The sequence below is a fragment of the Citrus clementina genome, unplaced genomic scaffold (assembly GCF_000493195.1).
Source record: "Citrus clementina cultivar Clemenules unplaced genomic scaffold, Citrus_clementina_v1.0 scaffold_4, whole genome shotgun sequence".
NCBI lineage: Eukaryota > Viridiplantae > Streptophyta > Magnoliopsida > Sapindales > Rutaceae > Citrus > Citrus x clementina.
Window position 1 is genome coordinate 13984840 of NW_006262274.1, and position 17728 is coordinate 14002567.

The 17728-nt window shown below is 35.7% G+C and overlaps 1 protein-coding gene and 1 non-coding gene across 2 annotated transcripts; one reads left to right on the forward strand and one right to left on the reverse strand.

Annotated features, from left to right (window-relative positions):
* Positions 1-323: 323 nt before the first annotated feature.
* On the reverse strand, positions 324-427 carry LOC112099358. The gene has a single exon (XR_002906162.1). It is a non-coding gene; the product is annotated as a small nucleolar RNA R71 (small nucleolar RNA).
* Positions 428-13493: 13066 nt separating this feature from the next.
* On the forward strand, positions 13494-17507 carry LOC18043474 (pentatricopeptide repeat-containing protein At5g61990, mitochondrial). The gene has a single exon (XM_006436884.2). It carries the CDS (start codon positions 13585-13587, stop codon positions 16675-16677), a length of 3093 nt encoding a protein of 1030 aa, XP_006436947.2. The 5' UTR covers positions 13494-13584; the 3' UTR covers positions 16678-17507.
* The last annotated feature ends 221 nt before the right edge of the window (positions 17508-17728 follow it).

The window sequence follows — 17728 nt, forward strand, 5'->3', positions numbered from 1 at the left end:
TGAGCACATCATGCATAAGATACCCAAATGTAGCTGCTAGGAGCTTTGAACTAAAACCTAGTGTGCTAAATTGTCTCCCCACATTTTATGGCCTAGAAAATGAGGACCCATATAATCATCTGAATGATTTTCATGCTATTTGTCAAACGTTTAAATACGAGAATTTTTCAGACGATGATGTTAAACTTAGATTATTCTCATTTTCTTTAAAAGATAGAGCTCGTTCATGGTTAAATACTTTACCTGCTAATAGCATCACATCATGGGAACAAATGGTAACTAAATTTTTGAATAAATATTTCCCAGTGCATAAAACCAATGCTATTCGCAAGGAAATCTCGGAGTTTACCCAGAGAGAGGACGAGCAATTTTTCGAAACATGGGAGCGATTCAATGGGTTACTCTTGAAGTGTCCACATCATGGGTACGAAAAATGGCACCAATGCCAATACTTTTTGGAGGGATTATTGCCGAATGTGCAAGAATGGCTAATGACAACAAGTGGAGGAGAGCTAATGTCAAAAAGTGCATCAGAGATTTGGGAATTCTTCCAGCAATAAGCGGATAATTCCCAACAACGGAGTCGATCACTCAGGAATACTAGAAGAATTAAGGGAGTAAATGAGGTTCACATTGGCGAGTCAAGTTCAGAAATTAAAGAAGTCAAAGCGATAATTGAAGGTCTCTCTCGACAAATAGCATCGTTATCGACTGCTAAATCAACAGAGCCACATGACCATGACTCATACTCAGATCAAGCCAATGCCATAAGTGTAATGAGAAAGCCATCAAATTACAACCCATACTCCAACACATATAACCCTGGATGAAGAGACCACCTCAATTTTTCATGGTCTCAAGGATTCCAACAGAATGGACCAGCAGCTCCAGCTCCACCAATTCCTCAAAATCCTCAAGCCTCTCAGCCACCATTTAGACCATACAATCAGAACCAGAACTACTCTCAGCCCAGACCATGGGAGGATGCATTCCAGAATTTCAAAAATGTTACTCACTCCACGATTGAGCAACAGAACCGCACCATTGATAGACTACGAAATGAGTTGAGAGCAGGCTTTAATTCACAAGCCCAATCAGTTTCAAGCCTCGAAAAGATGGTGGGACAACTTGCTTCTTCAGTTTAGACATTGGCAATGACTGTTGAGAAATGCAAATTTCCAAGTCAACCAGTGCCTAATCCTAAAGGAGTACATGAAGCAAGTACCAGTTCACCACAGCAGCATGAAGAGGTCAAAGCAATCATGACCTTGAGAAAAGGAAAAGAAGTCGACAACAAATTAGAGATGCCGGTGACAAAAGAAAATCAAATTGTACCTGTGAATGTTGAGGAATCATCACCGGAGGAGAAAGAAGAAACTAACCCACGGGAATATGTTCCCAAAGCTCCATTTCCTCAGAGGTTAGCTAAAGGAAAAAAGGGAAAATCCACAGGTGAGATTCTTGAAATCTTCAAACAGGTAAGTGTTAACATCCCTTTACTTGATGCTATTAAGCAAGTTCCATCTTATGCCAAGTTTCTTAAAGACCTTTGTACTAAAAAGAGAAACATGCATGTTCAAAAGAAGGTATTTTTAACAGAAAACGTTAGTTATATCCTCTAACATAAAATTCCTCTAAAATGCAAAGACCCAGACTCCCCCACTATCTCATGTAGCATGGGGAACCACACAATTGAGAATGCTTTATTGGATTTAGGAGCTAGTGTAAATCTGTTACCTTATTCAGTGTTTGTGAAACTTGGACTTGGAGAATTACACCCAACTCCAGTGGTGTTACAGCTTGCAGATCGGTCCACGAAAATACCTCGTGATATTATGGAGGACGTGCTTATCCAGGTAGACAAGTTTTATTTTCCTGTTGATTTCATTGTAATTGACACTCAACCAATACAGGATTCAAGGAAGCACATCCCCATTATTCTAGGCCGACCTTTCTTGGCAACTGCGGATGCTCACATTCAATGCAGGACTGGAAATATGCAGTTGTCTTTCGGCAATATGACTATGGAGCTAAACATTTTCAACATTGCCAAACAACCTCACAATGCAGATGATGGAATTGTTGATGTGGATTTAATAGAAGCATTAGTTGATGACACTCTTGTTTCAAACCTTAGTGATGATTCTTTACAAACATGCTTAACTCACTTTGGTTTTGATTTTGATATTGACATATCGGTCGAAGAGGTCAACGCCCTGCTTGACTCAGCACTATCTATGGACACTAATAAACGGAAGTCAAGAGTTGAGCAACTAGCACCATCAGAGAAGAAACCCATCCTATCATCAGAATCACCACCGAAACTCGAGCTCAAACCATTGCCCAACACATTGGAATATGCATTTTTGGGAGAAGAAAGTACTCTACCGGTAATCATCTCATCATCCCTAAATGATGAACAAAAAGGTAAGTTGTTGGATGTTTTAAAAGAGCACAAAGGAGCATTAGGATGGACCATAGCAGACATAAAAGGTATAAACCCAGTAGACTGCATACATTACATTCACCTTGATGAAAATGCTAAATCTACTAGGGAAATGCAACGTCGGTTAAATCCTAACATGAAAGAAGTTGTTAGAACTGAAGTCCTTAAGCTATTAGACGCATGTATCATTTACCCCATTTCTGATAGTTCATGGGTCAGTCCTGTGCAAGTTGTCCCCAAAAAGTCAGGAGTCACAGTAGTTACGAATGCTGATAATGAATTGATACCCACTGGAGTAACTACAGGATGGCGTGTATGTATTGATTATAGGAAGTTGAATTCTGTCACACGTAAAGACCATTTTCCTTTACCATTTATTGATCAAATGCTTGATAGATTAGCAGGCCATGAATTTTATTGCTTTCTAGATGGCTACTCAGGATATAATCAGATTCCCATAGCACCAAAAGATCAAGAGAAAACTACTTTCACTTGCCCTTTTGGCACATTTGCATATAGGAGAATGCCATTTGGATTATGTAATGCACCTGCTACATTTCAACGATGCATGCTAAGCATTTTTTCTGATATGGTTGAACGATTTCTTGAAGTCTTTATGGATGACTTTTCTGTCTTTGGTGACTCGTTTAATCAATGTTTACATCATTTAACACTAGTTTTGCAGAGATGTATCGAGAAGAACTTGGTCTTAAATTAGGAGAAATGTCATTTTATGGTAAAACAAGGTATTGTTCTCGGTCACATCATTTCGAGCAAAGGTATTGAGGTTGACAAAGCCAAGGTGGATCTCATTTCTAATCTTCCTTCACCCAAAACAGTCAGAGAAGTAAGATCTTTCCTTGGGCATGCTGGTTTTTATAGACGTTTCATTAAAGATTTTAGCAAAGTTTCTAGACCCTTATGCAATCTACTTGCTAAGGATGTACCTTTTGTCTTTGATGATTCATGTCTTGTTGCGTTTGAAAAATTAAAACATTTGTTGACATCATCACACATCATTCAGGCCCCAAACTGGAGCTTACCATTTGAGCTAATGTGTGATGCATCTGACTATGCAGTAAGAGCAGTATTAGGACAAAGAGTTGATCGAATTCCGCATGTTATTTACTATGCTAGTATGACATTGAATGATGCACAATTGAACTATTCAACTACTGAAAAAGAAATGCTAGCAGTAGTGTTTGCATTGGAGAAATTTCGATCTTATCTCATTGGTTGTAAAATAATTATATTCACAGATCATGCTGCTCTTAAATATCTTCTCACAAAGAAAGATGCAAAAGCTAGACTAATTCGTTGGGTGTTACTTTTGCAGGAATTTGACTTGGAATTCAAAGATAAGAAAGGGACAGAAAATGTTGTGGCGGACCATCTCTCTCGTCTCCATTTTGACACAATTATAGAACCATTACCATTAAATGATTCATTTCCAGATGAACAATTAATGAGTGTGGAAGTATTACCTTGGTATGCTGATATAGTTAATTATCTTGTTACAGGTAAACTTCTAGAGCATTGGACCAAACAAGATAAGGCTAAATTCTTTGCAGAGATAAAGAATTTCTTTTGGGATGACCCTTATTTGTTCAAGTATTGTGCAGACCAAATTGTTAGACGATGTGTCCCAGAAAATGAAATTAAGAATATTCTTTCATTCTGCCATGAACAAGCTTGTGGAGGCCATTTCAGTACTAAGAAAACAGCGACTAAAGTTTTACAATGTGGTTTCTATTGGCCATCTATATTTCGAGACGCTTACACTTTCTGTTCTTCGTGTGATAGGTGTCAACGAATGGGGAGCATTACGCGAAGGAATATGATGCCACTAAATCCAATTTTAGTGGTTGAGATTTTTGATGTATGGGGTATAGACTTCATGGGACCCTTTCCCCCGTCTTTTGGCCATCAATACATATTGGTTGCTGTTGACTACGTATCAAAATGGGTAGAAGCAATTCCATGTAGGACCAATGATCACAAGGTGGTGATAGCATTTTTGAAAAGCAACATTGTTTCACGCTTTGGATTCCCTCGAGCAATAATTAGTGATGGTAGTGCCCACTTTTGTAACAAAGCATTCAAAGCTCTTTTGACAAAGTATTCAATCACACACAAAGTGGCAACCCCTTATCATCCGCAAACTAGTGGCCAAGTTGAGATATCCAATCGAGAAATAAAGCACATATTAGAAAAAACGGTGAGGCCAGACAGGAAAGATTGGTCATTAAGACTTGATGATGCCTTATGGGCATATAGAACGGCTTTCAAGACCCCGATTGGGATGTCACCCTACAGGCTAGTGTATGGAAAAGCTTGCCACCTACCTGTGGAACTCGAGCATCGTGCGTATTGGGCCATCAAGAAATTCAATTTTGACATGCAGCAAGCCAGCTCAGAAAGAAGATTACAGCTGGCAGAACTTGAAGAAATTCGTAATGATGCATACGAAAATGCCAAGATTTACAAGCAATGAATGAAAGTCTTCCATGATAAGCAAATTATGAGAAAATCGTTCACTCCAGGTCAGAAAGTGCTTTTATTCAATTCTCGCTTGCACCTATTCCCAGGTAAGTTACGCTCTCGTTGGTCTGGCCCATTTATTGTTCATACTGTTTTTCCACATGGGGCAATTGAAATTAAAGACCCAAAGAACGGTGTCACGTTTAAAGTTAATGGTCAAAGATTAAAGCCATATCTAGAGCACCAACCACATGAAGAAGACACCGAAATAAATTTGAGTGACCCACCAAATTTGAATTGATTTTTTTTTATTTTCGTTGATTTGATTTTTCTTTCTTTCTTTTTATTATTATTCTTTTGCTAATTGAAATTGTTTTTGCATAAGTGTGTTTATTTTACCATTAAGTTTTCTCTTATCATTTTTAATCATGAGTCTCATACTTAGACCGTTCCTCCTGAACATTCTTAAACCACTTCAACGTGTCAAAACTCATCTCAAAAGGCAGATTCAATTTTGTAAAACACAACGCATTTGGGCTCTACAACCACCATAGTTAGTAGCCTATGTTGAGGGTTTAGAACGCCAACTCAGAGACATTGAGAGAAGTGTTTACGACATCCAGTTAGAGCTTGAGGTAAATTCAATAAGAGGATGATTTTAATTTTCTTTGTGTGTTTTAATTTATTTTTTTTATTTGTGTGCTTTAGTTTGTTACCCTGGTGAAGTGGCGGATAACGGTACTCCGTGACAATCAAGTCGGTTACTTTAGTTTCCCATAATAACTGATATTCTGAGGCGAAGGTATGGACAGAAACGAGATTCTAGCGAAACTTCACAAGCAATTCCCTTCACTTCCTCAGAATGCCCTCCTTACGATCTATAAAGCTCGGTCCGAACGCATGCGATTACTCATGAGGAATAACATACTTGCTGATATCCGTTGGTTAATCGAGGCTAAAGTACGATCGGCAGGTGAGTTACCTCCAAAATTTATTGCATACATGCCTGGTTGTGGTAAAGAAAATTATGCAAGAAAACGACGAGCTCGAAGAATTTCTGTTGCTTGTCATAAGTGTGCCAGAATGAGTTGCAATAAAAACCCATGTTCTTTAGGAATGATGTCTGATAACAGGGAAGATAAGATTCAATTCATTAGGGATGACTTGAATAAGGAGTCATTGGATGATATCCTTTTGTCTCTTGAAACGCATCCCAGTGGATATGTGCAAGGAGCGATTCTCCAGTTATGGCCATTATTCCAGAAAGAGCATGCACGATATATTCTCGGGAATCTAACTATAAACGACTCTGTTTGCCAGTTTATAAGAAAACTGGATAGGAAGCCTATCCTCGACCCATAGAGGGCGTTCAAGCCGTTTCTGGACGTAAAACCAGAGGAAGATGTGAGCCACAGTTGTTATTTTATTTCACTATTGTCTTATTGTTTGCATTATTGTCTTTAATAATTTTATTACTGTTTGCTTTTTCCTTATTACTGTTTGCTTTTTCCTTTTTACTGTTTCTTTTTGACTCGCGAGCCACGTGCTTTACGCGTTATTTGACATTGACATGTGACCTCATACACAACTATGACCCACTATCACCAAGACTCTTAAATGTGATTTTCTTTGTCAAGCACTCACAAATTATTTTTGCGAAGTATCACAATGGCAGCTACTCCCAATAGACAATTCAAGAACATTTGTGTGCTTTCTGGATTTACATATGGCAAACATAAAGAGTTCGTTGAGGCAGCCATAGATCTTGGTCGAAGCATAGCAGCGAGAAAATTACACTTGGTGTATGGAGGAGGTAATCGAGGGTTATCAAAAATGGTCTCAGAAGCAGCTTTTATCAGAGGAAGTCAAGTGTTAGGCATCATCCCAAGAGTCGTAAAACCATTAGGCAGTTCGTCTGACTCATCAACTGGAGAAGAGTTAGTCGTCTCAGGTATGCAGGAAAGAATAACTGAAATGCTTAATCATGCTGATGCTTTTATTTTCCTTCCAGGAGATCTTGCAACACTAGAGGCACTTATCACGCTAGCATCTTGGGTCCATCTCCACATCCACCAGAAACCCATCGGTTTGTTAAATGTAAATAACTTTTATGATGGCTTTATCGCATTTCTTAACCATGCAATAAAAAACTATTTCATTCCCGCTAATGTGAAAAAACTCTTTATTTGTGCTCACACTGCTAATGAGCTACTTGATCTGTTACAAGCTTATAGATCGGAGCCAGACCCCTGGACCTTTGTGTTGGAGCGTCCAAATAATGATGGTAACAGTAGCAGCAGTAAGAAGTACAAATTAGATTTAACTCTCCGCCTGTAAATATTTTCTTCTGTGTTGCACCACCCAGGTGATGCCTTCTAAACTCTACTTCTTTCCTTTCAAACATTGAGGACAATGTTTCGTTCTGGTTAGGGGGAGAGAATAGTCGATAATTGTGGAATCTTGGTTAGGTTTTTACTGATTTTTTGTTGTAGAAACTAACTGTTGCTAACTTTTTGTGTTGAAGATGGCTGAATATGGAGTGTAGTTACTCTAGAAACGCATCTTCATCGTTTGAAAAAAAAATCAAAAAAAAAATTTGCACATTTTCTTTTTCTTTATTAAGTTTTGATGTTTATTTTTCTTCTTATTAATTTCTCCTCTATGAATATATATTTTCCAACTTTTGAGTCGAAGATGGCTGAATATGGAGTGTAGTGCCTCTAGAAACGCATCTTCTTAGTAAAAAAAAAAAACCATTTTCTTTTTCTATCATTTTAAGTGTACTTTTTCTAATTAGTTTTTTTTTTTTTGCATCATTTTCACATTTCTGCATGCATATTTTCCTTTCATGTTTAGAATAGGTTGGGGGGTAGAATGTTGTTTAAAAAAAAAATTGTGTGATTTGTTTTAACATTGGGTGACATGATTAATTTAAATTTTAGTATTTGTATTATCTTTGGTCTTAAGTGATGTTACATTATGTTTGCTACTCTACATGTTGATGTCGGAGACATATATGAGTTGCTTGAAGGAATGAACATGTCATAATAAATACCAAGTGAGTTTTTGAGCCTATCATTTTTCTTGGAGAGTAACCCTTTTGCCCATTTTTTATACAGCTTAACAGTTTATTATTGTATACACGATCTCTAGATTTTTTTTGAGTTAACCCTTAATAAAAAAAAGAAAAAAAAAGTGTGTTGCTATATTTGGAGGCCCATCTAACTAGTAGATATGGAAGATTATTTAGAGCCCTAAAAGACGATGGAAAGGCCATCTTTGATCCGTTTGAGTCTTTCTAGCCATCCCTTTTATCAAATATCCATAGTTAACCTTTTTGAGCCTTTAAAAAAAAAAAAACTTTTTTCTTTGTCAACTTATCATCTTGACCCACTCCGATTTGGAGTATTACCCAATGTCTTATAAGTTCCATCACCTATTTATGTTTGAGAAAATGTAAATAATTATGTTGTTCAGTAAAGTTATGCAAAAAAAAAAACAAACAAAACAAAAGTTTTTGTTTCAAAAGAAAAAAAATAAAAATAATAGGTGAAATCCACCTTGCAACTTCCAAAAAAAAAAAAATTCTCTGCATTTTTCTCAAACATACACTTTGTTTTCCTTATTTTCCTTCTTTGTTAGCCATGTCCCTAGCCTACGTTACGTCCTAATAAAAGTCCTTCTTGATTTTAGGGAACTATAGTTTGAAGTAGAAGCTAGTTATATGGGCTAAAAAGATGTAGTGATGCATAATAAAAAAAAAAGATAAATAAATTGGGTTGACTAGCATTTTTGTTTGACTTGAGATCGTATTATTTCTAAGCTGAGGGCATATTTATTTCATCTTGGTGAGAGCATGTGATATCACTTCTTTATTATTTTCTCTCTCAATTACCATTCATTGGAGTGATTATTTTTATTGGTTTTAATTTCTTTGTGAGAGTGTCACTACTTCCAGTGAGATTTTGGGGTTTGACATGTCATTCTTGAAAGTAGCTATGACAAAGTCTACTGGGCTGATTCATGTGGATGGTTGATGTGGGTGTGATGTTGCTTTAGACTTGAGATAATGCTTATACTTTTATTTGATTGCTATCATTAATCTGACGGAATAAATACGAGTGTTTCTATTAAAAAAAACAATATTTTGAATTTGAATTTTGTTTTCGCTTTATTTGCTAGGGACTAACAATAAGCTGGTTGGGGGGTGTGTTGAGTGTTAGAAAATGCATATTTATAAAGGAGAAAACCGTCATTTTACATTTCAAGTCTTACTAACAACCCTTACTTTTATGTATTTAATCTTCTTGTGATTTAATTACATGTGTTTTATTTTAATTAAGTATTTTATGTATTTTAGGGGCATTATAGTCATTTCACAATAAAGGAGAGATCAGACGGCAAAACGGACATCACTTTTGAACTCAGGACAGTCGAAAACCTTAGGAGGAGCATAAAAGGAAAAATGGCACTATTCATATGTACGGTACTATTCACGTGTACGGTACTAACTACGTTACTGTTCACAATACTGTTCACATAGACGGATCGATGACGTGGCATTGACCGATGATGTGGCATTGACTGATGAGGTGTCACGATCCTGTTGGGCTAAAATTCTTATGTATTGTTGATGGTGACGTGGCAGCATATCAGTGGATGAAAAATCTCGCGTACGGTACATGCATCACACAGGATTATTTTCAACCAAACCGCGTTACTGTTCATACGAGTCAAACCGTGTTACTGTTCATCCGCGTGGTCAAACCGTGGACTGTTGACTGATGACGTGGCGCAATCCTGAGCGTCCAAACTGTTTTTAATCCGATGGCCATGATTTACTCTATGTATCTATAAAAAGGGGGCCTCCCCCCCCTAATTTGATATCTCTGAATCCATTTTTGGGATTCATTTTATGTAATTCCTTCTCCATCTTGTATTTTCTTCGTATTTTAATAAATTCCTATTTTGCCCCTAGTTCAATTATGAGTGGCTAATTTTCTTTCAAGCTTGGGTTGAAGGTGAAGTCTCAACATGTGTCATGGGCTTAATTTGGTAAATTTATTTTCTCTTCCTCTCTAGTTTTTGTGGATGTTTTGACTTCTCGTCGACAAATAATAATAATCTTGTCTAGATACCGCCTTGGTTACACCGGCTCTCTAGTATAAGGTTATTATTATTTGGCATGATAAGCCCTTAGCACCATATTGATTAGAGCGTGGTTCATGAGATGTGGATTCCCCCCTCATGATTTAATTGGCATTAATACGGATTATTTAGCCCATGATGCATGTTGATACGGATCCAGATACCCAAGTACGTCATTTCAATAGAATTATCTTCAATTTATTCTCGCCATTACAATTCCAATTTTAGAATTTATTCTCGCCATTTTAATTTAAGTTTTAGCATATTCCAAACCATTTCCACCATAAATCCAACCACCCATTTACAAAATTAATTCTACACATAATTAAAATCCACCTCCTCGTGGGATCGACACTCGTCACCATTGATTTATACTATAATAGATTCGTGCGCTTGCGAGTACATTAAAATTTGCACAACAGGATCCAGATACTTAAGTACGTCATTTCAATAGATTTCGCTTCAATTTATTCTCGTCATTTCAATTCCAATTTTAGAATTTATTATCGCCATTTCAATTCCAATTTTAGGATAATTTAAATCACTTCCACCACAATTCCAACCACCCATTTACAAAATTAATTCTACATATAACTAAAATCCACCTCCTCGTGGGATCGACACTCGTCACCATTAGTCTATACTACAATAGATTCGTGCGCTTGCGAGTACATTAAAATTTGCACAACATTGTGTCTTAATGTTTCTACTGTTGCAAAATCAAGTGTTCTAATTTTATGAGTTATATTAAATATTTTATGGATTTTCTAATTCAACGATCTCTGTCTTTATCATTACTGGACAATTTTGATACTTGCATGTAAAATTCTTTTTGCAATATGTTTATGATTTTATTCATTTTTTGAATTTTTATATGAAATGCTACACATGTTTGTAGTTTCTTTTTTAATTTTTACAATTTTCCGACATATGATTACCTTGGTAAAATTCAGCTTGTATAGGATGGTCAGGTTTAGACTAATTTTGATGGTTTAGTGCTTATGAGTTGGCTTGATTATGTTGGATTTATATCAAGGTCAGAATGAGCCAAAATAATTATAAGAATGTGTCTTGATCTTTTAGGGCGAGTGTGAGCTCGTGGTTGAGGTTACCGTTCTTTTTATTGCTGAGAATTGAAGTAGATTCATGCATGGTATATGTATTTCACTATTAAATTACTTTTAATTCTTGGTATGTATTATGTTGAATGAAAAGTTTATGAAACTGATTTGTTTAGCCTATTACAATAATTTGTTAATTAAAGTCATTCTTTAAAATTATTTATAACATAATTTTATTTATGAAAAACTTGTTTTATAAATTGTCTTAAAAATAAAGACTTTTATTAAATTGTTTAAAGTCAAATATTTTGAAATAATTATCAATTATTTAAATGTAATTTACAGAAGCTTACAAATGATTAAAAGTTTAAGGATGGTTTTAAATGAGTTGGCTCATTATATGTAGTGATGTTATGTTACGGAAGGCTAGCCGGATTTTTTGCGCATATGATGTTAATGTTAATGATTCTCGCGGGGTATAATGCCCTGAATGATGATATATGGCTGGGTCATTGGGTCTACAGGTGATATTATGTGGCATAAGCTAAATTAAGTTTTATGTGTTTAAAATGGTATTGTTATGTTTAAAGGATTTAAATAACTTTATGATGTTTTGATATATTTTTGCTAAATGATGATTTACAAAGGTAATTTCCCTTATTATTATGCTTATCTAAGAAATTTTAATCAATTATATTTTAATGATTTTTAGCATTGTACATGAATTTACTTACCGAGCTGACGACTCACCCCTCGCTACCACATTTTTGCAGATAGAGTTAGATAATATGAGCTCATGATCTTAGGAGGAAGAATACGAGCTCGATTTGTTTTGGAGATTAATGTTATGTTAATAATCTATAATTATTTTAGCTTCCTTTGGGATGATATTTATTTGAAATTTTGTTATTTCATTACTTATTATCTTTTGGAGGTTTAGAACATTATTGTTGGATATTATTTTAATGATTTTAGAAATGAGAATGATGAAATATAGTTTCACTTTAATTTCAACTTAGTACCTTATTAGTGGAATTGGGGTGTTTCATTAATCGTTAGCAAATTTTTATAATCAACAATGAGCTAAAGAAAATAAATATTTCAAAATAAAATAATAAGTAAAGAAAACAAAGCAAATAAAACTTAGAGATTTATTTTTTTTAATACTAGAATCTTTGGTTCAAGCAACCTCTTAATTAGTTAACACTTAAGTCAGAGCTTGGTATTATAATTTTAGATTTTTTGAATTATTATTGATTTATGAATTAGAATTTTTTTTTTCTATATTTATTATTTTCAAATTTAAATTTTTTAAAATAAAGGGTTGGACTTATCCCAGATTTTTTTTTTGATAAGCCCTTTTCTAGACTCTCATGTGGAAGGTTAGACAAAAAAAACCATGGGCCTTGGTCAGGCTGGCTTGAGTTTTTCTACCCACCCTATTAATAAACATGAATCAGACTTAGGACACGAATGTAAACCTAATAATGCATCATATCAATTCATGAGATAAGGATCTTCTCATGACCTAATTATATTTGAGATTTAAGGTTTTTTTTTTTTTTACACATATTCACTTTTGGTTATTAATGATCAAGATTTACTTAACTATTATATTCTCATTTATTAACTACCAATCATGTAAACATATTTGCTCAAATAAAAAGACCAGATCATGAGAGAATCTTGATCCCAATTAGCAACCATAATTGCTAATCCTTTAATTTTGACCTGAATTTTTGACACCCCACTACAATCCTTACAAAACCCCTCTCCTATTCCAATTACATTAAAGAATAAAATAAATGTAATTTAAGGATTCTCACTCTAACCCTTTACAATTTACACCTACACAACTAGGCCAAAGGTTTTCTTTCTTTCTTTCTTTCTTTTTTTCAACTTTTTTTTCCTCACAAAGACCCTGTATTCTAAACTTATTAGCTTATTTAAAAAATTACATAATAATTATTTGAGTCTACTCTTAATGCTATTTATTTCATTCATATGTATGATTTGCTATTTATTTCATTCATATGTATGATTTTTTAATGAGTTAAATATATATAATTATTGGGTTTTTTTTTTCTGTTTTGAATGAACTCTAATTGAAATGAGTGGAAGAATCTGAATTTTTATTTTTAATCAGAAAGAAACTGAAAAATTAGAAAAGGATATTTTGGGGTTTGACTGAAAGGTGCTTCAAAGGAAAATAACAGGGGTGGTAATAGTCTTAGTCTTCAAGTCTACAAAAGCCCGTAGCGATTCAGGCCTAGTAAAGCCCACCACAATAACAAACATCAAACGACGCCGTTGAGGTCGTCTGCGACCTTGCAAAGTGCAGTGGCAGTGCATGAACACTTGAGCACCCAGAAAGTGAGAAAAAACTGAAGCACTTTTTCATTTTATTTAAATCTCACGGTAACAATACCGTTCAATTAACAAGAAATAATGAGATTAATCACACACAAAACCCGCCATTCTTTTATCAGAACGAGGACAAAAATCTCTCGTCTCAAATCGATGCAATTTAGCACCTCTCAAACCTCCCTACACAGCAATGAAGAAGCAGCCAAAGAAATCACCAATTTTCTCAACGAGAACCACTGGGAATCTCTCATTGAATCATCAAAACTGCGCAACAAGCTGAACCCAGATGTGGTTCAATCAGTTCTTCAACATAGCCATGTAAATGATCCCAAACGCCTCTTGGGATTCTTCAACTGGACCAGTACTCAACTGGGTATCCCCCCAAATTTGCATTCTTTTTCTTATTTAGCAATGATGTTGTGTAATTCAAGGCTTTTTGGTGCTGCCTCCGGTGTGATAGATAGAATGATTGCTACTAGGAGATCCAGTTATCAGATTTTGGAGTCCTTTCTCATGTGTTATAGGGAACGTAATGTTAGTGGTGGTGTTGTTTTTGAAATGCTGATTGATGGTTATAGAAAGATTGGATTTTTAGATGATGCTGCTATTGTGTTTTTTGGTGTTGTTAAAGATGGTGGGTCAGTGCCTGGCTTGTTGTGTTGTAATTCTATCTTGAACGATTTGTTGAGGGCTAATAAACTGAAGTTGTTTTGGAAGGTGTATGATGTGATGCTAGAGGCTAAGGTGACTCCTGATGTATATACTTATACTAGTTTGATTAATGCTCATTTTAGGGCTGGCAATGTCAAGGCGGCTCAAAGGGTTCTTTTTGAAATGGAGGAGAAGGGCTGTTGTCCTAGTTTGGTTACGTATAATGTGGTCATTGGGGGATTATGTAGAGTTGGGGCTATTGATGAAGCTTTTGAGCTAAAGGAGTCTATGATTCATAAGGGACTGGTTCCGGATTGCTTTACTTACAGTTTAATGGTTGACGGGTTTTGTAAAAACAAGAGATTGGAAGATGCAAAATTATTGTTGAAAAAGATGTATGATTTGAAGTTAAATCCAAATGAGGTGGTGTATACTACTTTGATTAATGGGTTCATGAAGCAAGGCAATTTGCAAGAGGCTTTTAGACTCAAGAATGAGATGGTTACTTTTGGCATTAAATTAAATCTTTTCACTTACAATGCCCTTATTGGTGGGATTTGTAAGGCTGGAGAGATTGAAAAAGCAAAAGGTCTAATGACTGAGATGCTTAGATTGGGCATAAATCCTGATACACAAACTTATAATTCTTTGATTGAAGGGTGCTATCGAGAGAATAACATGGCTAAAGCTTATGAACTACTTGTTGACATGAAGAAAAGGAACTTGTCACCGACTGCATATACCTGTAATGTGATAATTAATGGCCTATGTCGTTGTAGTGATCTGGAAGGGGCTTGTAGAGTTTTTGAGGAGATGATTGCCTGTGGTTTGAAACCAAATAATTTCGTCTACACAACCCTTGTCCAAGCTCATCTTCGACAAAATAGATTTGAAGAAGCAATTAATATTTTAAAGGGAATGACAGGTAAAGGTGTTTTGCCAGATGTGTTCTGCTACAATTCTCTTATATCTGGCCTTTGCAAGGCCAAAAAGATGGAAGATGCCAGGAATTGCTTAGTTGAAATGACTGTGAATGGATTAAAGCCTAATTTGTATACCTATGGCGCTTTCATTCGTGAATATACAAAGACAGGCAACATGCAGGCTGCAGACAGATATTTCCAAGAGATGCTTAATTGTGGTATAGCTCCAAATGATATCATTTATACGACCCTAATTGATGGACACTGCAAAGAGGGTAATGTAAAGGAAGCCTTTTCAACATTTAGATGTATGCTTGGACGAGGAATACTCCCAGATTTGAAGACTTATAGTGTCTTGATTCATGGTCTCTCAAGGTGTGGAAAAATTCATGAAGCGTTGGAGGTATTCTCTGAGCTCCAAGACAAAGGTTTGGTGCCTGATGTCATTACTTATAGTTCTCTTATTTCTGGTTTTTGTAAGCAAGGTTTTATAAAGGAGGCTTTCCAACTTCATGAAAAGATGTGTGAGAGCGGTATTACTCCAAATATTGTTACTTATAATGCCTTGATCGATGGCTTGTGCAAGTCAGGTGAGCTTGAGAGAGCTCGGGAGCTATTTGATGGAATCTTTGCAAAGGGTTTGACTCCTACGGTAGTGACTTATACTACAATTATTGATGGATACTGCAAATCTGGAAATTTAACTGAGGCATTTCAGTTAGTGAATGAGATGCCATCTAGGGGAGTTACACCTGATAATTTCGTTTACTGTACCCTTGTTGATGGATGCTGCAGAGATGGAAATATGGAGAAGGCTCTATCCTTGTTTTTGGAAATGGTGCAGAAGGGCTTAGCTTCGACTTCTTCTTTCAATGCTTTGCTTAATGGCTTATGTAAGTCACAGAAAATATTTGAAGCTAACAAGCTGTTGGAAGACATGGCTGATAAGCACATCACACCAAATCATGTGACTTACACAATTCTGATTGATTATCACTGCAAGGCAGGAACCATGAAGGATGCAGAACACCTCTTAGTCGAGATGCAAAAAAGGGTTTTAAAACCGAATTTTAGAACGTATACTTCACTTTTACATGGTTATGCTGGGATAGGAAAAAGATCTGAGATGTTTGCACTTTTCGATGAGATGGTGGAAAGAGGGGTTGAGCCTGATGGAGTAATCTACAGCATGATGGTTGATGCTTACTTGAAAGAAGGTAATATGATGAAAACTATTAAGCTAGTAGATGAAATGTTTCTCAGGGGTCTGGTTTTAAACCAAAATGTGTACACTTCACTTGCAAATTCCCTATGCAAAGAGGAAGAATTTTATAAAGTGTTGAAGTTACTTGATGAAATGGGAGACAAAGAAATTAAGCTCAGTCATGCTACATGTTGCATTCTAATCTCTAGTGTTTATGAAGCAGGAAATATCGATAAAGCAACTAGATTTCTGGAGAGTATGATTAAGTTTGGATGGGTGGCAGACTCCACTGTTATGATGGATTTAGTTAAACAAGACCAAAATGATGCAAACTCTGAGAACGCTAGTAATTCCTGGAAGGAAGCAGCAGCAATAGGAATCTCTGATCAGGTGTAATCCAACCTGCTGGAAGAGAGAGCTATTATTTCCACCTGTCCTAACATTTTCTTTACTTTGTCAAATGGAATACAGTTGCTGACTCTATCAAGTACTGCAAACTCTCTATATTGGCCTTTGGTTTAGCAAAATGTGGTGGCAATCAATTATGAATCAAGTACATTGGGCAGTACTCACTGCTCGATGACTCTTCCTTGGGCAGTTCCGGTCAAAGGGTGAGTAAGCTACGTTGTCTGGCTTTGTCACTGGTTGCCCTTCCTTATCTGTGTTGCACCAAGTTCAAGGAGGAAGTTTGGCCTGTGGCTTTTCCAGGATCTTTCTTTTCTAGTGATTCCAGCTCCCATGCCAAAGATTCAATGCCCAAAACTGCCCTCTGAAGCCCTTCTGGCCAGGATATTCTGAATCCAACTGTTTAATGCCTTGTCAGATTTTTATTCTGGACAACAGAGTGAAAAGTTTCAATCAGAAGCTCATGCTTTTCACTCAGAAGTTCGTGAAAAGCTTCATTAAGAAGTTCATTGATTAATTGCCAAGGAAGCTCGCTCTAAACTAATCAAGGCCGATATTTCTTATAGGAACTAGGCACTTTTCCTTTTGTGTTGAAAATACTCTATGCCGTTATGTCCAGATCTTTACCCTTACTACATTTTCCTTTTCTTGGATGTTCAGTTTAAAGAAATCTTATGTTCTTTCTCAAATAATACTGCAGGGAACCACATTAGTAATTTTGTGGGTTGACTGCATCTTCCCGGACTATATTTTAAAGATTATTAGTTATTGAAGTAATCGTTAATCTATCATGATTGTGATATCTTGAGATAGTATTGTAGAAAGCATTGTAGTTGTCTTAATGAGATTGAAGATGCTGTAAATGAGCATTAAATAAAACATACTGCATTTATCTGTATTTATTATATTTTTAAGTATTTTGTTGCCTTATTGTAACATACATCTAATTAATTTTATCGTTTTTCAGTGTTGCTTTTTTTCTTTCCTTTTTTCTTTTTACGTAGTTTATTTTAAGTATGATAGTCGTTGTAACTAATTAATT

Bases quoted from the DNA above. Each gene is read 5' to 3' on its own strand.
- LOC18043474 (XM_006436884.2), top strand. From the start codon at position 13,585: ATGAGATTAATCACACACAAAACCCGCCATTCTTTTATCAGAACGAGG.